This window comes from Pyxicephalus adspersus, chromosome 5 (genome assembly GCF_032062135.1).
Source record: "Pyxicephalus adspersus chromosome 5, UCB_Pads_2.0, whole genome shotgun sequence".
In the NCBI taxonomy this organism is placed as follows: Eukaryota; Metazoa; Chordata; class Amphibia; order Anura; family Pyxicephalidae; genus Pyxicephalus; species Pyxicephalus adspersus.
Genome location: NC_092862.1, coordinates 45,305,960 through 45,331,876, shown reverse-complemented (window position 1 = coordinate 45,331,876; position 25,917 = coordinate 45,305,960). Strand labels below are relative to the sequence as shown.

General features: G+C 36.2%; 1 protein-coding gene across 1 annotated transcript in view; it reads left to right on the top strand.

The window, feature by feature from the left end:
• COLEC12 (collectin subfamily member 12) overlaps nt 1–25,917 on the top strand; it is a 73,306-nt gene that overhangs the window by 33,555 nt on the left and 13,834 nt on the right. The window contains exons 3-5 of the mRNA XM_072411344.1: nt 20,055–20,177; nt 21,813–21,911; nt 24,548–25,594. Coding sequence (XP_072267445.1) covers nt 20,055–20,177; nt 21,813–21,911; nt 24,548–25,594 — 1,269 coding nt within the window. The remainder of the gene's footprint in view (nt 1–20,054; nt 20,178–21,812; nt 21,912–24,547; nt 25,595–25,917) is intronic.

The following is a 25,917-nucleotide window of genomic DNA, read 5'->3' as shown; positions in this document are numbered from 1 at the left end:
ATATATATATATATATATATATATATATATATATATATATGTATATATATATATATATATATATATATGTCCTGCCAAACTAGCATTTTAAAATTCCTGTTTGTGCATATATAAGTTCTGTTATGTTTTTGACTTATGTTTTTTTATCAAAGAGTTTTACATATTCTGTAGAATTCTATGGGTCCAAAACCTTTTAGGCAGGAAATTTAAAAAGGGCCGGAACTTTCTCTGTTTATATGCCTTTGAAGACAGGGGATGGACTCACCGGTCTTAATTTATATTATCAATGCATGTGTGTATTTCTCATGAAACAATGTGTTAGTAGTGGTAGGTTGATTAATTGCCCAAGCAACAGTTAGTGCAAAAGTGGCAGTCAGTGGAAAAGCACACCAGTACATTTACAGTCAGTGGAGATGTAAGTTGTTTGTGCCTTCATATTGGTGCTAAGAGAGGAGATGTGTTTATATGCAGGATAATTGTGCTATTGAAGAGAAGTTCACAGTAGAATTGCATGGATACAGTGGCAGAATGCATGGATCAGAAGTAGTGACAAGTAGTGGTCAGTGGAGAAGGCATGGGTACCATAGTGGTCATAAGCAGATAAATCTTGTGTGCAATGGTAATTTGACCACTTCTCGTTGGAGATGTAAGTTATTATAGTGGAGAATCTTGGAGTGGTGGTCAAAAGAAAAACCTGTCAGTGTGGAAGCAGTTAATGGAAAATGTTGTCATTGCAGGGGCAGTGGAGAATTATTATGTGTGCATCATAACATAGTCATTGGTTCTGTAAGCTTAAGTCAACCGGTGACAAGGTTATGTTATAATTGTTTACATTTGTCTACATACTACACTAAAATAATAAATTAACTCTATTTTGTTGTTGTTTAAAGTGATGTACTGTACATTTTTTCAGTTTTCAAAAAATACTACTGCATATTAGGATGTTTTTTTAGGATTACCTTGATTAGTTATCCAATTTGAGTTTCCCTAAGCCCCCAAACAGTCACAGTTTCATGCCACAAATTCAGCCATTGTACAAGCACAAGAATTTACAATCTTGTGTCATCTTTAAGCCAGAATCTTAGACCAGGAAGCAGTTCAGGAAGAAAAAGCTCAAATCAAAAAAAAAAAAATTACTGGAGCAAAGGTAAGTATTAGGGGTTTTAGTTCTGTTTTAATGCAAAAGTAAACCAGCTGGGAGGACTGGGATGTAAACTGGCAAGATAGCTCTAGATCTTATTGTTCTGACATGTTGCATTAAGTTCTATCGCACTTGTATTAGAATTTGTTTTTTGACAGTTTTAGTTGTTTATAGAGTGATAACAGTGCTATATCATTGAAGTATTACTGAAGAAAGAGACAGAATAGGGCTGCATTAGCTTCCTATAATCTATAATGATCGAGTGACATTCCGTGACATCACATGTGCTAAAATATTGTACATACAGTTTCTCCCACAGGGTGCTCCCATACAGAGGTCTGTAGCAAGACCCCTCCTGTAGCCCAGAAGCTGGTTGTTTCAGCTCCCAGCCCTTGACTTGGACCACAGCTGTCATTCAAGTAGTTACTGTATTTATTTATTTTTAATTTAATATATAGTATAACAAGATTGTAAACTAAAATTCAGCTATATTTGGCTTTTTTGTTGTATTGTACTAATCATTGTTTAAATTGTGCTCACATATTGTCTTCACAGTGTCGAGTACACTCATTAAAATTTCTGGTTACCAAGACCAGCAGATGTATTAAATGTGGTTTTAGTACAGCCAATGGGTTAATTCCTGTGAATGTTTTTAAAAGTTATAAATTACATAGCTTACATCCTTTCCAGCTCTTAAAATTATTTGCCAAAAGATTTCCCGTAAATAGTAGATGTAACCTAAAATTGCCTTTGAATCACGAAGCATATGAACTGTTCATATGGGCTAGCATGGTGAAAGCATTAAACGTCAAAAACGCAGAACTGCTGCATATTTTCTTCCACATTTGTTCTCATCTGGGAGCAAAATGTTGTTTACACCCACATGCAGCTTGAATCATAATGTGTGTTATTCATTTTGCATCACAGACTGTTATTGAGCTTTTAGAAATAACTTTTCAATGAATTTTATACATTTTTCTCTTCCAGAGAGGGGGTATACAGTTTTGTCTTGCAGGTTTATGCAGTGGCTAAAGGATTTTCTTAAAGCCTTCATTTTCTATGTTGACAACTAAGTGCTGTTAGTTTTTAATTTGGAGTTCATGGCACCAAAAACTAAATATTAATCTCCAAACACTAAACCTGTAACAAAAACTGAGGACCTTTTTACTCTAACCACAAAAAGTAGCAAGGTTTTTGTCCAAGTTTGGTGAGGTTTTGTCCTTATAACACCAACAGACTTTGACCCTTAATATTATACATTTTATTCAGTGGATTTCAGTTATTGCAGTCATTGAGTGGTTGAAATCACATGTGAGCATTACAACAGTTTTCTGTTTTGGAAGCTATCTAAAGCACCTTACTGGCTTGTCCCACTGGTAATAATCTGTCTGCACAATGACAGTGATGATGTCACAGGGTGTAAGGTAAACAATGAAAACTGAAGGATTTATTTATTAGTTTAATTGCACTGTTAATCGGGGAGGCAATGAGGTAACAGGGAAGGCAAAATATAAGTAGAATAAAGTCTAACTCTAGCTTTAGGCTGCCTTGATCTGGTCTCTGGCTTGCCATGAACTCACAAGAACTCCACCTCCTCTGATCTTATTTTGTGTTCCTTTCTTTGTCTCCAGTTTTGATAATATTTATGTTACCCCCAGCACCAACCTAAGACTGCTCTCCTCAACTACTTTTTTAATACCAAATAATTCCCTGTTTTAGTTCTGTGGAACATCCGAATAAAGTGTATTTGAAGCATGATTGCTTAACTGAAAGCTTGTCACAAAAGTAGTATTCTGGTCCTAACAGAAGCCTAAAACTTGCAGACTAGAAAAGGTGGAAATAGTATTGTACTTGGCTCCACTCTTTTACCTAAACCAGCAACCAGGGTTCCAGGCGTTGCTAGGGGTTCCTCAAACTGTGACTACTTGACCTCCCATTTGATGATGCCAGCATAGTTCTTGGGTCACCACTATTTGGTTGGGTCAAATGAATGTCTGTAATGATAATTTTTATTGTCTATAAAGGTGGTATTCTAGTCACCACGGAATGGGAGGGCATTCTTTCTATTGGCCACTAAAAACATGGTATTAGTAGGGTTTCCCTGAACCTGAAATTTATTTTAATGGTTCCTTGAGAAAGTCTGACATAGACAGTGTAAAATAAAAAAGTGGCATTTGCATTATAACTATAACCACTGCACTTGGCCAAGAGTGCCCATGAGTTAAAGTGTTTATTTCAACAGCCTGCAGCTTGAATAATTTAATTCAACAGCCTGAACTGAATAAGTATATTCACATAATTTTGCCACTAGGTTTTCTTTGTTTAAAATATGTACTTGTCAGTGTTAATAATACTGAAAGCATTTCAGCTATGCTGATCAACGGTATGTTTTCTCTGTCAAGAAATGTAATGATGTTCTACATAAAGAATATTTCCAGATTCTAAAATGAGTATATTTTGCACCATAATGAAAACCATCTAAAATGGTCTGTGATCTGTGAAATCAGAGGAACTGTGAAAATATCCCCATGTACGTATATGATAGCTCAATAATTTATTTTAATAAATTCAAAGTAAACCCATTTTCTGGTGGAAAAGATGGAACTAGAAGATGCTTCTATGTATAAATATTTTAGAGGTGTAAAATTCAAACATCCAAATATTAAACTAAAGCACATTTAACGCAAAAACTTTATTCAGGTTTGTATGAAGTGTAGCAGACAAAAACACAGGGGGTCTTTGGCATCATGAACCTCAATTTTCCCTGGAAAAGGGATTAAAGGCCTGGGTGGGGCCAAAAGGACTTGAGTAGCTGCAAATTTGCGGCTATTTATTTGGAATCCAGGTATGTTTCCTTGAATGGGTGGACTAGGCACTCCTCCCTTTTTCCAGAGCAGAGCTAAAGAATGGCTCTGGAGCGCCTGGCCATTAATAAAATGGAATTTGCAGCCTGAGGCCAGATGTGGCTCAGGCAGAAAGGCTTTCTGAAGCTTTTGAACTGGGAGACGGTCTCCAAAAATTTAGGTCTGGTAGACCCAGAGAGACAAAGCTAGGAGGCTAAATTTTGTGTTTTTGTTCTAGTCATGATGTGATGACTTTGATCCCCTGCTCGGGAAAACCTTGAAGTATTTTTGCTGTTTTTGTGAATAAAAATGGGCAGAGCACCCTGAAATAGAATAAAAAGCCTGAGGCACCTCCTCGCATTGAGTATGATTTGAAGCTAATCTCCCACACAAGTATAGAATGCTTATAGTAGTGCCCTTTTTAATGTTTTCTATTGTCTTTGTCTTGCTGTGGCAATCATCGTCCAATTGCTGTCTTCGAGACACAACAGAAAGAATTAGGAGAAATCCTCTCTTTGGCAGTTGTCACTGGAACATGTGTTAGCATTGTTGGATTACCCCTCTTCTTCTGTTGCAGTAATACCCATATAATGCTGAATCTAAAACAAAAAAATGCAGCAGGTATGTCATATCTGAGTTATGTATAATGCATACCTGGGTTTGGAGCTCTTTGCAGAGCTACTGAACACTTGATCAAGATTGTAAGGTCAGTCTATGCACCCCAAGTATCAAAATATTCATTAACGAGATTAAGCCTGCTGCAAGCATGAAGAACTTATATAGTTCCAGCAATGTCCTAAATGAACATTTGAACTCCACTTTTGGCTCACAACACTTATGTTTATTGTTGCCTGAACATACACAGAATTCTTTGTATTGCTAGTAGTCCAAAATTTGATTGGGATCATTAGCTTTTCTGTCAAACAGTTTATCCAAATACAAAAAGCAGACACACGTGGGCAGGTATTCTAATGGCTATATGTTGGTTTTTAGTTCTCCTTTAACTATGTTTTTAAATAGCAAAAGCAATGATGATGATTATAACAAATGCACCTATGACCACAACTAATAACTTTCAATTATATTTCATTAAAAAAACATGTTTAAAAAACATGTTGAGACCAGGATCCACAGTACATGTTGTTATTCCTCATATAAAACAGTGTGCTTTGCAAATATTCTTAGCACTATTCTTTTGCACAAGAAAAAAAGGTCATGGTCATGTAACTGGCTTATACCCTCTTTTACGTTAAGCAGGGAGAACCCTGTTGGACACTATAGGCTTCCCACCATTGTCTGCATTTTATGAATAGGCTGCAAGTTGCATGTCCCAGTGTGGGAAAATATTGCACCATTTACATAGACCCATATCTTTCTGTCTTCTTGGTATCATTGTTATTCTAAAAGGCATATCACATACCAACTAATAATTTATATTTCACTGTACAAGTCCAAGCCCATCCATCCCAACATGATTGCTCTGCCTTGTCTACTGATGATATAACCAATATTAAAATACTAATACAGCTTTATTGTTATTCCTTGTGAAAAATGTGCCAGCAATATTAAAAAAATGCAAAACTATTTTTCTTGATTTCTGATATACTAGTTGACATTTCATTTTTTTTCTGAAGCAAAAATACACACATTAAGAAGCTAAGACCACAGGGCAAGGAACACTGCCTTGTATGACCCAAAATATGTCACAAATACACTAATCAGATCAGCATGTCATAGGGATGATAACAAGAGGATATTAGGTTATTCACACAAATACCCTTGTGTGGTAAAAATGTGGAGGATGTGACATATTACGGAAATGCTTTAGAATACATTAAAATAATAGTGTGGTATTCTAATTCAGTTCTTCTATCTGCATTTTCTCTGAAAGGAGCCCAGAGAGGGGAATGGAATGTACTTTGTGCAAGTGAATGAAAACAGAGCTGACCTATCTATTTCATAGAACAAAAAATGAGTGATTGTCCCAGGATAGTTGTACTCCATGTAACCTTGTGAGCTAGAAAAGTACATCAGATTTACTGTATGTGATATATATCAGTCTTATGGAAAAAGGTCCTATGTTTTTATCCAGAGATTTTTCTATTAAAATTGATGTTAAGAGCTGAAAACCATGGTAATCCGTGTACAGACATTTGCTTTTTGCTTTTGTCTCTATGCACTCATGCACACTGATGGATAAGTTCCTGTAGTGTCCAAAGAACATTCTTTAGGACTGATTCATTAAACGTGAATAAAAGAATCAAATGCATCAGTATATGTTCTTTAGGAACTCAGATTTGGGTTCTTTGCTATACATGGAAAAGTGGGAGTCCGTAATAAAGTACACCCAAATGTCCTCCATGTAGTGGATCTGCCTTATTCCTAAATGCTTAAAGCTAACAACATTACCTCTTAAAATAGAACTGAAAAATAAAATACAGTTCATTTATGTGTTAGAACATATGACAGCATTGATATTGGTATAATTCCTCTGTTGGACTGACAATGATCAGCCAGTTCTGATAAATTTAAAACTCCATTGGTGGCCCTAGGATCTACACTTCCTTATACCAGCACACATGCATCTACATTTTCAAATTTGAAGCTAGTGTTAAAAAGACCCTGGCCTCTCTCTTGTCAAAGCTTTGTAGAAATCCCTAGAAAGTATCACCAAAACTCTGTAAAACTTGACTTTAAAAACCTATGGATGTAAACCATCTGGTTCATTTATTTTGTTTATTTCTATTTAGATGATTTCAACATAAAAGCTATTGTCCCAGTACCACATTAAAAAAAGGTTTTCCTTCAATACTGTAAAAAATTACCTTTTTCAGAGCCAGCAGCTCAAATGGAGCATGTTTCCAAATCTGTTTAGGTGAAATGCCAAACAGTTTTTGCCAGGAGGGATCATAAGATTTGTGGTCAGGTATGAGCTTCCATTGGCTACTTGGCTTTAGTCGGCCTTGATTTAAAGCGTAAAACCCTCGTTTACAATTTATGTTCAATAAATCATAGATGAGGGTCTATATTTTAAATTTTTACTATAGCAGAACAAAAAGTAGTGACTAAGGTCTATTTATAAGGAAATATAATCTTGGCAGTGGGACCTAATATTTCTAAATTTTGGCTTTCAGTGCATGAGCACAAAAATGAACAATACTTTATAACCCCCCCCCCCCCCTTCCCCACTCTATGTTTACCACAAAAATGAAAAATGCACAGAAAACCTTTAGTGTGGTTGCAGCGTACTAAATCAGGGCACTTTAGTCCATACTGCTTTCCAAATTTCCATTTTTCCTTGTCTTGTCTCCCTGCATTTTTCTCCTTCAAGTTTGCTTTGTATTTTACTAAATTAGTTAGATAACAATCTGTTCCAACGAAAATGCTATTTGTACAGTAGGACACATACACTCTGCTACAGCTCTCCATGCTTACTGACAAGCATTTCTGGTGGGTATTTACAGGTCTTGCCCCAAGATTCCCTACCCTTGACTCCATTGACCTGTGTTCTGCAAGAGAAAATACCCCCTGCCATTATTCAATGCCGTGACTCCTTTCCATTACTTGGGATCATGACACTTCAGCATTAAAGCCTTGAAAACTATTTTTTCACCAATACAATTTGTAAATGATCATTTCCAATATTGTTTGCCAGGGAACACAGCCTACAGGGAAAACTGACCCAGCACTTGGGCCATCTGGCCACAGAAAAATCTGTACTTAGATTCCCTCTTGTTAGGGGCACGTGAGGATACAGTTCTAGACTGAGGACATACTCTCCGGAGACAATGTTATGTAGGAAGATTAAATAACTTCAACATGTATTTCTTGGCAGATAAAGAACTGCTCAAGGTACACAGGGCAAGTATGTTTTACATTAATGTATTTAAAGTACATTATAGAATTAAATTGTTGACTATGTAGATACCTAAAAATCAACAAACCAAAGGGAAAATTTAGTTTTTCAAGTTTGTGCAAGGCTGATGAGTGGTCTCCATGCCTAAAATTACATGACCCAAAACACTGGTAAGGCAATGACCAGGATTGTGTGAGCCTTTAATAAGTTGCAGTAGTTGGCACTTAGTCATCGGTCCCTAACACAAAACCTTTGGGCCCATTTAGATTGGTGGGTTCTGTCTCATGCTGTACAAATGTACTAATACTGTGGTTCTTTGCAGCTCTATTCATTGAAACTGCTACTCTGTGTACTCTACAGTAGCAAGCAACATATAGCAGAACACCATTAGGCTAATGGTATATGTCTGATTTTATTGTGCATTGACAGCCAATTTAAAAAGAACTTTTAAACACACATTATCTCACTGTTAATGCAACACATTTTTAAATAGAGATGCTTTTAAATGAACACTTCCAAAGAAAAAACTGTATTTTTTGCCCAGATCAACCAATTGGATTCTCCCTTTTGCTGCTTTTTGCACTATTATATATAATTATAAAATGAAGGAGTAAAAGTAGGACCTTGAGTTCATCCATGCCACTGTCTAGGCCTAATTGGCTTCAGATCCTATGGCCTAAATATGGTCTGGTTTTTCATATCTCACCAGAATTTAAAGTGTTAAAGTGGAACTTCCTAATAATAAAACACTTTAGAGGTTATTGCTTTGCAAAATACCGACCATCTGTTCAGTCTCCTATAAATTATACTTGTTTTTTTTATCATTTATTGTTCTGTACGCTACGTTTCCTTTTCCTAAAGAACACTAACACCTGAAAGGCTGACTAACTTAGGGGTCTATTTATTAATGTTTTCACCCAAATGTATGATAAATAAGTAAAAAAGGATTCATACATTTTATAATTGAATATATTGGGAACAATGTGTAACTTTAGGGTAAAGGTTGGGTAAATCTTAGGTAAAAACATTTAAAATTGGTCAAGTCCCTGCTCTTGGCTTTGATAATATAAATGATAATCAAACAGAGTACACAAGCAGACATTGTGCATCTGGTAAAGAAGCTTTTCATAATCCCTATGTAACTCTTTGCACAAAACAAAAGCTTCTCCAGAATTTCAGGAATTTAATTAGAAAACATCCTGGATAATGTTCAAGGAAATTATGAAGCATATAATGCATCTGACCCTAATTAAGAAGATAAATATACACAATGTTTTTTTAACTATTGCTACTTAAAGAGACTCCTTCTGATCTCTGAAGATATTAAACCCAAAGCTCCTGGCAATGAAAGAGCTTTAATATCTCTAGTGGTCTGAGTCTTCCAAAGCTCCAGTCTCCATAAGCCTCCTCATCGTTTAACACCTCTGGCAGTCCCAGTTGTCCCCCACTGAGGTTTCTTTCTTTGACCCATCATTATTGTTGACTGTACTGATGTAGAAATTGGATCAAGAAAAAACCGTACATGGAGGACATGGACCTGTTCGTCTGGACTACTGTAACCTCCTCCTCTCTGGTATTCCACTACCCCGACTCTCTATTCTACAATCTATTACGAATGCTGCAGCCAGACTCATCCATCCTTCCCTCCGCTCCTCTTCTGCTGCATCTCTTTGTAGTTCTCTTCATTGGCTTCCATTTCACCCTAGAATCAAATTCAAGCTCCTGTGATTTGCCTTCAAATCCCTCCACAGTTCTTGTCCCACTTACATTTCTGACCTGGTAAAAAAAAATACTCCCCTAGCCGCTCTCCCTGCTCCTCCGATGATCTACAACTTACTTCCTCATTTATAGACTTGGACTTCCTCCTAGACTTTCCCAGAGCTGCACCAATTCTCTGGAACGGTCTTCCCCGTCCTATTGGGCTTGCTCCTACTTTTTGCTCATTTAAAAGAGCACTCAACACCCATTTTTTCAAACTTCCCTCCCCATCTTCTTCTGTCTTTTGAAACCATTACTTACCACCAATACATAGCTCCCTTTCTATTGTGTGTTAATTCCCCCACCTACTAGATTGTAAGCTCTTCGGGGCAGGGTCCTCTCCCCCAGTGTCACTGTCTATATTTGTTTGTCATTTGCAACCTCTATTTAATGTACAACGCTGCGTAATATGTTGGCGCTATATAAATACTGTATCATAATTAAAATACTGGAGGTGTTGAATGCCAAAGAAGCTTTCAGAGGGTGCATCAGTACAACAGAGGGAAGGTAGGAGACAAGGCCTGCTGGATAGATGGCTTTTTTTACAGTGAGCTAAGGGTTTGAACCTTTACCTGAGCTGAGAGTAGATATATATAAGCCATTTAGATTTCTCACCAAAGCGGAAATAAACTCTCGATTAGTTACCTATCTATCTTTCGGTGGGTACTGCCATTTTCCTTCTTCTATTTTCTTAAGATGATCTTCAGCCATCTTGATTGGCCAAGCCAGGATAGCAGGAGTTCATTCATTCCCTGCACACACACGGGAAGCCGGAATGGTTTCGTTTACCTGGCAACCAACACTGAGATGCATGTGCCCTTACCACAAGAATTCCACCCATTTATCTGGAGTACAATCACACAAAATTTTAGAGTCATGGCTCCAGCTCAGCTACAATCTCTGTACATATGTTAGCTGTCCGAATAACCAGAGTTACTTCAGTAGACATGCTACCTGGTTCAATAAAGTGTGTTCTACAAGAGCTGGGGCAAAGAGCTAAGTGATAGCTAGAAAAAAAAACACATTCCATTCCATGTACGATGTAATCCATTGTACTTTAACACTATGGGCTTTATTTATAAAACAGTGAATCTGACAATCTCTCAAATATACCTGGTAGGAATCAATTGCTGCCATTGAAATGCATGGAACTGGAAGAGTCACACAAGGTTATGTCAGATTCTGTGTATTATAAATAGAGCTCTATGTGATGAAAAATGCTAAATCAATGTGCATTATAATTACTGTAATCTTTATACGAAAATGTTTTGAAACAACATAGATCAGTGATTTTCAACCACTGTGCCACGGCACACTAGTGTGCTGTAAGAGATCTTCAGGTGTACCGTGGGAAATTATCCAATTACCATTGTTGAGTGTCTGTGCTGTAGTGACTGGCAGAGTAATGTAATACTCTTCCATGTCAGTGGGTGGCAGTAGGTAGCTTAATTGCCTTGTTTATTCTCAGAGACAAGAAAATTAGGTACAGAGTGTCATTTTGTAACACTTTTGATTTGTGGCGTGCTGCAGGATTTTTTCAAAGTAAAATATGTGCCGGGGTTTAAAAAAGGTTGAAAAACTCTGGCATAGATATGTATTGGAAAGCCATCTTGAGTAGGTATATGGTAGGTTGCAGATTTTGCTTTAAGAGATTTCATCCTGGAGGGTCTGGCCCTTTTTAAAACCAAATCTCTGCATCACTTTATCTTTCATTTTCCAGATATACATGCCATCTGTAGCATTGTCTAGCCATTTCCACCATGATGTAACTTTTTTTATTCATTGTATTTCAGTCACAGGGACTCACTTGTTGGTCTTACCACAGGAGTACGTATCTCCGGTGCATATTGTTCAATGTCCAGTATACCAAACAAACAAAGTTTAGAGGAATCCCAGTATCAACATACCCCTCTGATAGGATCACTTTCTTTATAAATACATTAGCAAACTTTTTGGGCTCTATTTATAAAACAATGAATTCCCTCAAACATTCTCTCATGGGAATCTTCCAGGTCTGGGTGTTTTAATGGCAGGTTCAATTACTGCCATTGAAACACATGGAACTGGAAGATTCCCACAAGGGATAAAAATGCAATCTAAAATCATTTACAGTTTTACCAATAATTGATTCCAGACAAAGAATGTATTAGGGAATCTCACATTTCATGTTTTATACCTAGAGCCCTGTTGTTAAGTTGTATGTATTTTGGTTGTGTCAACTTTTTTTTTTTAAACAATGAATAAATCACCCAAACAACAAATGTCACACGCCCTTAAGTTTGCTAATTTCAGTATTAAGGAGATTTTGTGGTATATTGATTATTTGTAGTGGATTTCAATTCAAATGTACTTGAAAGCGAATAACTAGAGATTGAGAAAAATACTTAAAAGATTAAAACAAAAAAGAGATGGATGAATACCTAGAAAAGTTTACCTACAGTCAGATGAATGTTTTAATGTACTTGAAAGGTATTTATGTAAGTAGACATTTTCATATATGTGCTAGTTACCAAATTCATACTACTCACCTCCTGCTGCCCCATAAATTATTAATAATATTATCCAGTATTTATATAGTGCCGACATATTATGCAGCTCTTTACAAAGTCCATAGTCATGTCACTAGCTGTCCATCATAGGGGCTCACAATCTATAGTTCAACATAGCACACTAATTATTTACACAGAATTAACAATTTATATTGTAATGTACTTCCTAGTACATTCGCCTATGCCTACTTTTTAAATACATTAAAATTCAGTGTATTCACCCATTTAATTTTATGCAGAACAAATAAATGAACACTTTTGTCGAATTGATTTTCTATGTAAGTTGTTTATGAATTGTATCCTATATTTTTTTAGTCTGAACTTAAACCTCATTTTAAATCATTATACTATGTCATATCAGGTAAATACGACACATTTGGCCTGATTTATTACAGCTTTCCAAAGCTGGAAAATATACAATTTTATCAGCAAACCTGGAATGGATTTCTTAAAAGTAATTTGATATTTGTTAGCAAATGTTTTCAATCCTGGACCAGATCCAATCAAGGTTTGCTGGATCACCCAGGTTCACTGATGAAAGTGGATCTTTTCCAGTCTTGGAGAGCTTTAATAAATCAGGCCCATTGTGTATACATATTTTGTGTTTTGGCTTCTTTTTACCTTTCTTGATGAGCTCAATAGTTCAAGCTGAATTCTTTGCTCACATCTGAATGATTTGCCACTCCTTCCTAAAATGTATAAAAAATAATAGTAATATAGAAAATATTAGGTAAAAGCTCAACTGAAACTATACATTTTAACTATAAATAGGGTATTTTGTTTGTGACCCTGTTGTGAAGATTTTTCTCATTTCCCATCCATGTTAATTGTCACAGGGTCAAGAAGTTAGTAGAAACTTTTCAACAGGCACACAAGTGGCTAAAAAAAACTAGGTAATAATGATTTGGGTGGAGTTGGGCTTTGAAAACACTTTTGACATGACCTTGAAGCTTCTGAGATCTTAAAACACTGCTAAAATTACAGCCTAGTATTATGACTGTTCCATTCCGATTGTACGCAGTTTAATAATAGCAGTTCTGTAGGGCAAGGAATACAAAGCTTAGATGGGCTTGTCTTTTAGAGACATTGACATATTATTATCATACTTTGCACAGACAGCATCTGTAAATAATCATCTAGAAGACATTTCATAGAATAACACAGAGCAACCTCAAAGTGTATTCATAGTCTGCTACATTTAAACAAGATCTGAAACCCACAGGGAAGCCAGGATCAACACAATGCTTCCTGAGCGTAAAAGCCAGGAATTTCATAGCAGCGTGCGTAATAATGGCTCTCACATTTCTTTCTATTTCTTCTTCTGCTAAAAATGAGGATAACTAATGATGACAGCCACCCACAGTTAGATTGGTATACTGTTATTCCAAATAATTTCAATACGTCATGTATACATTTTCGACATATTTGCTAAATACAATGTCATAGTCTACCTGCAAAGGTCTATATGAAACCCTATGGCCACATCATTGTCTGACTACAATTATAATAGATTGCATTCCTTTCTTCTGTTCATCTCTTGCTAATGTTGACCAGAAAGTATTAGTGAGGTGTGCAGACATGGATCTCATGGGATTTAAATATGACTACAATAGTGTGCCTTAATGGATGCCAAGGAATAATGTGTGTCAAGCAAATGCTTTGCTGCTTGTATTTTTTATCATGTTGTATCAATTGTTAGTTTTGTTAGTAAGCTAACTGAAAGTGGAACTCATTATCGAATATTAAAGCTGACCTAGAGGTTTTTTTTTTGTATAAATATGCTTCTTTAGACTTTTACAAATCACCTTATAGTTTTCTCTCCAACATAGAACATCACTTGCTTTCTGGAATGAATGACACTTAGTGTTCTATTTATAAAGCAGTGAATCTGACATTCACTAAAACATTTCCTGCTGGAAAATCAATCACTACCAATAAAACATAGGACAGATAATGTTTCAGTGAATATCATATTCACTGCTTTTGAAGCCCACATGTCATCATGCTCATTGCCACCGTGGAAAAGGAAGGACTTTATTGGATTAGTTTGATGAATGTGCAAAATAAGCTGTATATATATGATTGGGAGAAATGAGACATTTGACCATTGTCCACAAACCTAAAATGTAAATCCAGCCAAAACGTTTCTTATCTTCTTGTGGATATAATCCTTGACTGATTTTCACTGCTACCCTGGTTTCTGTTATAGTGCTTACAGGACACAAAGAGAAGGAAACTGTACAACAAGGGCACATATTGAGTGAAATGTGAAAAGGGGGTTCTAAAAGTTCTTTTTTTTATATGCTTGTGTTGCAAGGTAGTAGATGAGAACAAAACCGTGCCCTGAGAAACAGTGAAATCCAATAGTGGTTCTAAACCTTTCACTCTATCCAAGACTTAGAAAATGATAAATTTTTGTTTCTTAGCCCTTTTAGAGACTAACTTCTTGTACCTGTGCATACCCATGCAGTTTATTGTAGAGAACTGGTAGATTAAATCATTAAATATGTGTCCTTAGCCTCTAGAAAGTCTCTCCTCTTCTGTCTACAACAGTTAGGATCTGTGGAGTGCAGAGTTACCCTGAACCTCGTACTTCTTTTTTCCACTCATATGCTATTAGTCCATGGACATTTACTGGATGATGGAGATTTTTGAAGCATTACATGCAAACAAGATTGCCCTGTTTTATTCTAATTGTTGCTCTGTCATGTCCTGCGGCTCTATATGTCCATTCTGGCTAATTATTTTACAATATTTATGCTTTCATTTCATAGTTATTACAGGAAATATTACATAGCAATACAGTTAGTTAGTAATTCTGCTATAAACCTTGTGAATGCCAGGAAGTGTTCCTGACACTCCTCTCCGCTTCCCACTCAGAAAACCATCTGTGCATGCCGTGATACAGCTAAAAACTAATGACATTTCAACAACCTAAATGCTTCCTTATGAAGCTGAAGACATTATAAAATTCAGAAGATTTAAAGAAGTTGTGTGGCCACAATTGAGGATTGGCAACTAACTAGTTGTCAACCAAGCCAACATATTTTAGTCGTGACCTATCCAAGTTATAAATGACTGCTTATGTTTTATGTCAGTTTGAAGCAAAGTATAGGAGGAACACTAGAAATAGTTATAGAAGATCAGAGTAAAGAAGAAAAACCAGTGGACAGATTAATGGAAGTATTATGGAGCTATATGTCATTTAATTAAATGACCCAGCATTTATTCATCAAGTAGAGAAGCAAGGATAACAATGGCAGCCCAAGGGCAAAGGCTTTCAAAAAACAGTCAACAGTGGCAATCCCATATTTCTCTCTGGACAGTTTTTTTTAAATCAGGCATGTTAAACATTTCTATAGTATATAGCTGTCTTTATTAACTGAAGAACAAATTGAAACTGATCCCCTAAACTAGCTGGGGACCTCAAAGAAGGTGTAAGAGGGCTTTATGTGGCCCCCAAACAACATCAGTTTGACATATCTCTAACAGGCCGCAACCCCAAATCTATGCCGCCAGGCTCCATTCATTTTGCACTTCACCCAGTTGATATACCTCAATAGCTTTTAAAAATAATAATATATACCAGGTGTTTTTGGCCCAGTGCAATCATCATTTTTGTTACATTCTGTGTTTTTATTTGTCTAAGCTGAAATTGACCCTTAAGGGTGTACAAAAAAAGCAATAATGATGTAGGAAGTGTAATTTTCCATTAAAATCAGAACCCTTTTATCAATCAGAACAGTGGAAGGTAGTTTCTAAATGGATTTTTTGTTTTTTATAGCATATTGCTCTCTTGTTTTTTTATCTTACTTTCTTTTCCCCCAAAGCACACATTTACAGCCAGTACTCAATATATTTTTCTTTATGGAATATCTAGAATTCTTTAATAAATTATTAAAGTGAAGGTAAAGTTTAACAGAGTCTTGGATTTCTATTGAGTAAATATAGATGTGTTTATTCGGAGACTTGTACTTCACATCAAAGTGTTTTCTTTTTTCTTTTTTTTTTTTTGTTCATTTTGAAGAAAGGACATGTCAGCTTTGTCCCCAAGTGAGTTGCGTGTTATTCTCAGTTTTTGTATAGGTATGAGCCGAATAATTAGCTGTAGCAGCAAAGTTTACTCCTTAAATTAAATTCTTGGCATGTTTCTAAAACATTTAGTATGCCGAAGGTCACCACAGTCCTGTAAAATGCATAGGATAGATTTCTCTGCAGGATCAAAACATGTGCTTTTAGTTGGCTTAATGAGTCAGTGATGAAAATCGTGATGGAAAGCAGATGTTATAATTAAGTTTTGTGTCAAGAACATAGAGAAGGTATTTTCTTTCTCCAACAAAGTATAATGGAAAATAGTTGTCTTTTAGATCTTTACTATGAATTGTTTAACTTTTAGAAAATATATATACAAGATGGATTTAAAAGTGTATGCCCAGCCAAGTTTTTTCCTAATCTTGGCTTGAAGGAAGCAGGGTGAAAACCTTGATTTTAACTCAGATTCTGTCCTAGCCTATCACTTGTGTCAGGGTCTTCCCAGGCAGGTAGCACGAGATCACCCAAGGTGCAGAGTCTAAGTGACACCGGGTCCTCACCAGGGCACCCCGTGGGGTGATGGGCCAGTAGCCTGGAGGCCACTGGGCTCTTTGCTGCTGGGGGTCACCAGGTCGTGACCCTTGGGGTCACCCTACCCGAGGAGAAAAGCAGAAGTTGCCTCAGTGTGGAGACAGGTGGCAAACCAAAGGAGTTAATTCCAGGCACAGGTCTGGACAAGCAGCAAACAAGCTTGGTCACAGTCCAGGCACAGGTCAGGGTAGGCAGCAAGCAAGCATAGTCAGAATCCAGGCATTAGTCAGGTCAAGAAATAGCAGGAGACACAATGCAAAGTAGCAAGGTAGCTGGCACAAAGTCACAGCACCAGCCTCCATTACTGCAGGTACCGCTGTGAGAACTAACAGGTAAGTATGACACTTGCCAGCCCCCTTTGTGAAATTAAAATGAAGTAAAAAATAAAAAAAAATTTGTAAAAAAATTAAACTAAACAAAAAACACTATATTATTACATAGACACTTTTGTGATTGTTAATAAAAAATTATTTGCTTTGAAAGGTTATTTAATAAAATAAAAATAGATATATTATATATTTTCAATTAAAATTTTTTAATGGAATATGTTCTCTTCTTTTTTAAATCACTAAGTTGTTAATTCCAACATTATATAAATGATAACCAAATCTAAAAGACCTTTATTCATATAGCTGTAGAGCATATGTGTGCAGTAAAGTTGATACGGTCCATTGCTGTTTAGACCAGAACAACTGTGAATAAACTAAACCGCAAAAAATCATTATGTGTCTGATCTGCTTCTCAGTTCTGTTCCCTATTTGTTAAAGTACTAGAACTATAAAGAAAAGGAGGATCTTCTTTACTCATGCCTTCTTTTTTTCACTGTTTCTAATGACTAATCCATATAGTTAGATCACAACTGTGTAAGAAAATCTAATATCACAAGGTGAAGTTTCGTTACTAGGCCCTCTTGCTGGATTGCAGATTGACAGGTTCCCACCTAATTCTTTATCATCTGCCTAAAAGGCAGCAACAATTCAATGTTTTATTGTGTACTGGCAATTGTAACATTTGTAGAACTTGTCAAACTGTTTCCTGGTGGAGAATCAGTCACTGCAAATAAAAAAACATGGAAATTAAATATTTTACCCCAGAGACTATTTTGGTGCATGTAAGATTTACTGCTTTATTAATAGACCTCGTAATGTTCTCTGCTTTTTCTTTTCCACTATTAGAATCCTCATTGTTACTCTTACATTGTCATATTTAAAATAAAGTGAGAATTGTTTTGCCTCCTAACAAACCGGCTTCTAAAAGTGGACAACAGTGGTACCTAAATATGTCTAAAGTTGGGATTATAAACTCCATTCACTCCGGTTTTTAAGTGACAAACCAATCTCTTTTGTGCCCTTTGGCAGTGGTCCCCGAACCACTAATCTCACAGACTTCGGACCGCGCATGCATGGAGAGACGTGTCACTTAAAGGGGAAGAAACTTCCACCCAAAGTGATGTCATGATTCCAGAACCCACCCACTCTCCCATTGCAGATCTGAGCCTGCGATTGGAGAGTGGACTGGTTTTGTCTCCACCGCCTTCAGTCTGCAATCCATACGGGAGACATGGTCCGCAGCTCTGTCCGGTGCGTCCTTCTCCTGACCCCGCTGGGGGGTGCCACGGTCCTCCAGTTGGGGGGGTTGGGGAACCCTGCCCTTTGGCATTCCTCACTTTCAAAATAAAAAAACTATCTGGCAATCTGTAAAGAAATCATCACTTTATAAAAATGGAGAATGGAACATGAATATGGAAAGAAGGTAATTGCAAAAGTGGTGATCTGGCTGAAACATTGTAGTCTCTTCATCTGCCTGGAAAGGACATGGTGAAACAAACAGCTTATTCTCCAGCATAGAAAAAAGGTAGAAATCTGCAACAACCATTATCAAAATCCTTGCAATATAGATTCCAGAAGAGATTGTTTTTGTGTTCACCCCAGTTGGATTAAGCTATAAATGAAAATAAAACATAGCTGCTTGCATTATTGTAATTTAATATATGCAAAACTTTTAACATACTATACAAAGAGTATTATAACAATATACCAAAACAAGAAGTACTACTTTGGGTATACGTGCCACATGCCAAGAAGTAGATGCTAGGAAACACACAACGTGTTCTAATACTATAATTTCTGTTGAAATCTTGTTGCTGCCTGGAGGCCAGACTCAGGAAAATCTATAATGCAATTACACAGTTTGTCTCCTAATTCTCACACTGTCAGCCAGAATTATCACATGACAAGTGTGCAGAGAGCCACTAGACATCAGCACTAATCACGCCGGATAGCTCCTGGCACTAACCTGTGCTATCAGGGTCTACTAACAACAACCACAATGACTCTTGCTGTAATGACTTCAAGCACAGCTGAATTACTCACATATCTATTCTTGTACCAACTTTTCATTTGTAACAAGACACACAATGACTGATTCATCATTAATTTCACTTCGTTTTCAATGCCTCACTACTTTATGAAGCAGCAACTAATCATTTTAATTAGTTTGTAGCCTGTTGCAGCGATGCTTTGCCAATTCACACTGCTTACACGTAGAAGTGTATAATCAGGAAATAAAGCTTGCTAGAATACATCTGCAAGATAGCAGTAATTGTAAAATACCACAATAAAATATACATTTAGATGATTCATAATAATGATTCGTCTACGCTACCTTACCTGACCTGTGTGTATGCTGAAATTCAAGTGGAAATTTGCAGATTTATAGTAGGTGACCTATTGTGTTCACCCTTTGCTTGACAAGATTTATTGTATTGTGTCATTTGTATATAGCTCATTGTGCACAATCAGCTCTAGCTGATTGTTTGTTATATGTGTAATTAAATAAAAAACATTTAAACAGTAAAAATATATTAATTTTGATTGCTTTTGAAAGTGAGTTGAAAACACAAACTATGGATCTCTGTCTTATTTATTTAAAGCTGAACTTTAGGCAAAAAATATAATCTTGCTATCTCCTACACAGCAGGACTAGAATAGCAGATGGATGGAAAGCAGTGTAACCCAGATAAGCCCTACTGATTGCCAAAATGAGGTCCATCTAATAATGAAAGCTTGCTGGCATATAGCTTTTTATGTTCAGTAAACAGGCTGTCTAGGACTAAAAGTTACAAATACATTTGGTAGGTAGATAAAAAAGGTAATTTATATATATATAGCTTTTATGCCAGTAAAGAACTCACAACAATCCTATTTCAGCCTTTAATAATAGGTGTTTGTAGGTATTCTAATTTCAAATTATTACAAGTTTTTTTTGTTTGTTTTTTTTTACAGGAATACAAGAAGGCACCCAGTGTACAAAGTGTAAAAATAACTGGGCACTGAAATTTTCTATCATTTTGCTTTATATACTATGTGCCCTACTCACTATCACAGTATCCATTCTAGGATACAAAGGTACGTGTTTTTATCTTACAACAAAATTCTATAGTATATTTTAATTTATGTGAGTTACATGAAATTGGCCCAAATGGTCAAACCATGCAGTACTGAAATGCTAGTGTTTGTTAGATGTTTTGGACTCAAACACACAGTTTTTACAGGTTAAAGTATGTTGTACTTTTTTTTATATTGGTTATATTTGGTCATATTTGATTTGGTTATATTGGGTCACTTGCTCCTCAATGACCCTACGTTCAATATTGTTGGCCAGTAGATTGCACTGTGTCCTCATGTAAAGTATGTTTATGAACAGCTTGACAACCATACAAACGCAGTTCTAGGACATGCCATTAGTTTCCATCCGAATACAAACCAAGATTCTTACTTCCAATGGTATTTTCAGGGGAAAAAAAATCCCAGGACTACGTATTAAGTAGTAATGCCCCATTTAACAAATGCTGACTAGTTGTATTTTATTCAGTGTATACTAAAAATACTTTCAAGGGAAAGTTTTACCTACAGTGAATGTTTAGTGAAGGCCATATTCCTGCTTTATAAATTTGCTCCTTTGTGCATTTTTTCCTTAATACCTATCATTTTCTGTTGCAAATGAATATACCTTGTAATCCTTTTCATACTGGGGAATAAAAGAATTTTAAACACAACAAAGGGACATGCTGCTTTTACAGCAATACAGCACAATACACGTTTTAGCCAACAATAAACAAATTAACATTGCTTTATCTGATGCAATTTAAAAACTAAATTTAAGGTTGTCTACAGTGCTTCACATGGCCTCTTTTATCTGAACATTACCTTGCAAATGCTAGTCAGAAGGGCATCATGTAATGACATTTTCAAAGCTTTTAGCAAGCTTTAAGCGGATACCTTGAAGTAACCATCTAAAGTAAATCCCTGCCCAGATCATGCACACTAAAGTGCCTACATATTCTGATTGAGCATTGATAGCACTTTACAAAACCTAATTGATCCCTGTATGTTTTTAAAAAATGTTATGCTCACAACAGAGGTTTGACTTTTTCTAGAGCCAATCTTAGCAGTATGCCAGGCCTTTAATGTAAATTATCCAAATATTTCTAAGCTTTTAGAAACCAACTTAAACCCAACTGTGAGTGTTTGTAGTGATTGTTGAGGATCCTTGAGAAGGAATAACTGTTCATGAAAAGAAGATAGGGATGCCTTGTTGTAATGCTTTTCTCTGCTTATAAATAAAAATAGTTTACTGTCCATAGTCTGGGCATAAGTGCACTTAAAGCACCCTTTTCCTTCAGTATAGGAGCACTTATCCTACTTTTAACAGCATTGTTGGAGATGCATTTAAACAAGCCTAAAGCAGGCTTTCAGCTAGCCACAGGTCCTGCTGAAGTGGTGCAAAACCATAAAAACTGTCCAAAGGTACAAAAATCACTCACATTATGATCGATATTGTATATTTCAGAGCTGAAGGGTCTTTTAGAGTTTAAGAAAGCAGTTCAAGGGTTACCGAGTTCTTTGCAAATATTTTTGTTCACTATTCTATTGATTGATTTTTTTTCCAACAAAGAATGGATGTGTAAGACATTGCCAACACAGTAGTTGTATTACACCAATGATGTGAACAAGTTAATCAGTGCTTCTTTTTCATTTTAGTTGTAGAAAGAATGGATGGCGTTTCCGATGACATGGAAAAGTCACACATGGGATACAATAATAAAATCTTAGAAGTGGAGCAGAACTTGAAAAAAATAGGTAACTTTTTTTTATTAGGAACAATATTTAATTTATAGTTATCCAGTTGGTTACATTTTTATAAGACAGATATCCATTGAGTTCAACCAATCAGTCACAGAGACCCTAAACTTGTACACGATTCAGGGAAAGGTGAACAACAAAAGAAGGCTCTGTCTGTCCTAGAAGAGGAAAACAATATTGAGTGTTCATTTAATAATGTGGTATTAAAAGGAAATACAAAATCAGTAGGTTTGCGGGCTAAAATCTGAAAATTGTTGTGATTTTGTAAGGTATAATTAGGTGTGAGCGCTGAACTGGTTTTTAACATTTTGGGGCATTTGTCCAACGATTTAGCAGTCTGTATTTTAATTCAAATTTCCTAACCTTCCACTGTGCAAGCATTCCAGATTTGAAATGACCTTTTCTTATTGTTTTTGGCTTTAATCACCATCAGAAGAACATTTTTTTAGACATTTAAATATATTACCCGTTAAATTGTATATTTACATCTTATGTATTTACATAAAACTAAACTTTACACTATCCCATTTCTGTTCTGTGTCTTTTGTTCACAACATTTCCTCCGATTCTATGTGTTTTGTAAATAGTTTTTTTTCTTTCTTGCATGTGCCTGTTATTTACAAATGCAATACATTTCAATCATATTACGGTCACTGCTACTCAGATTACCTACTCAGATGTTTCAGATTACCAGGTTTGATAGAGTGTTACCGGTAATTCTCGTTGGGATGTCTATAGCTCTGGTGTCCAACTTTTCCTCATTCTAGTGTAGCCCCCTGGGGTCCTGACAGGCACTAAACATTTGTCTAGGTGCTTGCACAGGCCAGTGAGGGGAAAATTATTTTATTGGGTTTTAGTATGTAAATGGCTTGTTTTATATTTGTCCCACTATCCAATTTTTATGTGTTGTCTATCTATACTCACTTTGTATTTGTTTTCCCTATGATCGTTTTTAATGGACCTTGCTAACAAAAATATCAAATTATATTTTTGTAAGCAAGGTGCAGAATTGTTTAAGTGGCCTGTGGGGAACACAGATTAATAAAAAGAGTTATCATTGCTTTGATCTCTATGATTCCCCAGAGATGTTTGCAGTCTCTGACTGTCACTTGTAGCATGCCAGAATTCTCTTACCATCCCCGTCTGCAATTCCTGACAACTTTCTATAGCATTACATTTACTGCAGGTCTTGTGGGGTAAGTCATGATGCCCCCGTCATCAAGAAGACTGACCACCCATGGTTTATAGACTGTTCATATAATCATCCTGTAATAAGTTCATATCGTTTTACCCTTGTGTTGTTTCAGCAATGCCAGTTCCAATCCCATTGTTATTACTGTTCCTAAAAAATAAAAGCAATTTTACTTTTTGGATTCAAATCACTCACCATTTAAATCTGATTTTAAATCCCCTGTAAACACAAGGGAAATATCATCTTTTTTTATTTATTTACCAGGAAAATCTATTATGTTCTGCAAAACCAATATCATGTTGTGTGTAAAAAATGTATTAGTGTACTAAAACTGGTAATTAGTAGTAAAATAAAAAACATAGCATATAAAACATCTATGTAACTTTTTTCAACCTAATTTAATTTGAAGCTAACCTAATTTAATATTAAAACTGAACTCTCAAGGTTCTCATTTATCCAGGCCATGGCAGTTGTTAGTCACGTTCAGCTGGACTTTTTCTAAAATTAGCTGAAAAAGTTGCTGATGAGTAGCAAAGTGGCCTTCCACATCACTAGCTATACTTGAAAAAATCTTCATGTTAGCTTACAGAAATTCTGTATTCAGCACCACTCTCTGCTGGACTTCTGCATTGTACCTCCAATCTACCAATGACAAGAGGGGAAAGTTGATGAGCTCCACTGTTGCTGCTGCTACCTTAATGTCCAAGTGATGTCAATATAAATATGTTAAGTCTGCCCTTACTTTACGCTTTAACCATGATCCCTACCCTGCAACCTGGGGGTTAAACGCAACCCCAATTGTGCTGTGTTCTCATACCCCTGCAAACAGAAGTCTGTGTTTTACTTACCCAGGTGCTTACTAGGTAAGTGATAAAATATATACTTTAGTTTTTTTCTTCTTTCTTTTTGTACATTTGTTCTTCTTTTTTGTACATTTGCCGTTTTTGACCATCCACTGCAGCATATTGTCACTGTCTGACCACTGTCTGCTTTTTTTTACCATTTCTGTTGCATATCTGCAGTCTCTGACAGCTTTCTGTGACATTTACTGAATATTATGCGCAGCACTTTGGTGAAGTCAGGGGCCAAACGTAAGGCCCCCTATATCATGAAAGTTTACTAACACAGCTGTAGACCGTGGTCTGTCACAATTGCGCCAAATCTTCGTCATAGTAGATAATTTCAGAGCAAATTTTGCAACCTGCCTTATCACATTTTCCTCCCAAGTATAATTATGCAGTGTTGATCACCTAAAACGTTTGCCTGATCTAGCCAAAAATGTCTAAGATGGGCAAATTGCATCTTAAATTTATGGAACACTCTGGGTATTATTGGTAAATTGTTTTTGGCTGAGCACTGCATAACCTGTCCATTGAAACTTTGCAGTTTATTAAATATATTAGTATAAACACGTTCTAAGGTTATTAAATATATTTTCCAGATGACCAAGCAGGAGAAAAATCAGACAGCACCAGCAGTGAGCTCTCAAGTGTGAGGTCAGATATTGTGGCCATTCGCCAGCAGCTACGGGAGATCACAGAAAAGAGCAGCAGGAACAAAGATGCTTTGGAGAAGCTAAAGGAGTCTGGTGACCTTATGGATGCTAAACAAAACCAAATGAAGAGTGCCTTAGACAATAACTCTCTAATGATTAATGGAATCAATCAAACATTTCAAGTATATAAAAGTTATGTCAGCAGTCTGCAACAAGATACCACCAGCCTTCAAACAAACCTTCAGAACCAGATGCAGTCAAGCAATGTAATCATAATGAATGTTAGCAATTTGAATTTAACGCAGACCCAGCAAAGGACAGTTATAAGCACTCTGCAGAGGTCTGTGGATGATACCAGCCAAGCAATCCAACGTATCAAAAATGATTTTCTGAGCTTACAGCAGGCTGTTCTTCAAACTAAAAAGGATACAGAATGGCTAAGGGAAAGAGTACAGAATTTACAAAGCATAGCAGCTAACAACTCGGCCCTTGTGAAGGCCAACAATGAGACGGTGGAAGATATGAGTAATCAGCTAAATACACTTAATGGACAAATTGACAACATAACAATAATTGCTCAGACAAATGAACAAAACCTAAAGGACCTTCAGGATTACCACAAAGAATATGAGAACAGGACCAACACTAAATTTAACTATTTGGAAGAAAGTTTCCAAAAGTTTGAAGAAGATATAGTAGGAATTATTAGTAACATCAGCCACACTGCTCATCATCTCAGGACGCTAACTAGCAATCTTAATGATGTGAGGACAACTTGCACTGAGACACTGAGTAAACACACCGAAGATTTAATTCAGTTAAACAATTCTCTCGCCAGTGTTCAACTGGACACAACATTTCTAAAAGCTCAGCAGGACACCATGAGACTAAGATTAGATAATGAAGTAGCCAATTTATCGGTTATCATGGAAGAAATGAAATTGGTTGATTCCAAGCATGGACAGCTGATTAAGAATTTCACTATACTTCAAGGTGAGTACAAGTGTTTGAATGTTTCTGATTTGTTCCACCATAACCCTTTGTTTTATGTAGCATGTGGTTTAAAAGTCTGTGTCATATTTCGATCTTTTATTCGACATATTTCGATATACTGTACAAAATGAATTTAGTGTCTTGGATACTGCTTGGACACTGTCATCATTCCTGAATATATTGCTTCACCCTTAAGAGTATTGTGTGGATGGGCACCTCCTCTTTTATTTTTTATAATATAATATGACTAATACAACAAGTAGTGGTAAACTCCTATATTGGTTTGTGTTCTCAGTAGTCTCCACAAAATGCAAAAAAAACAT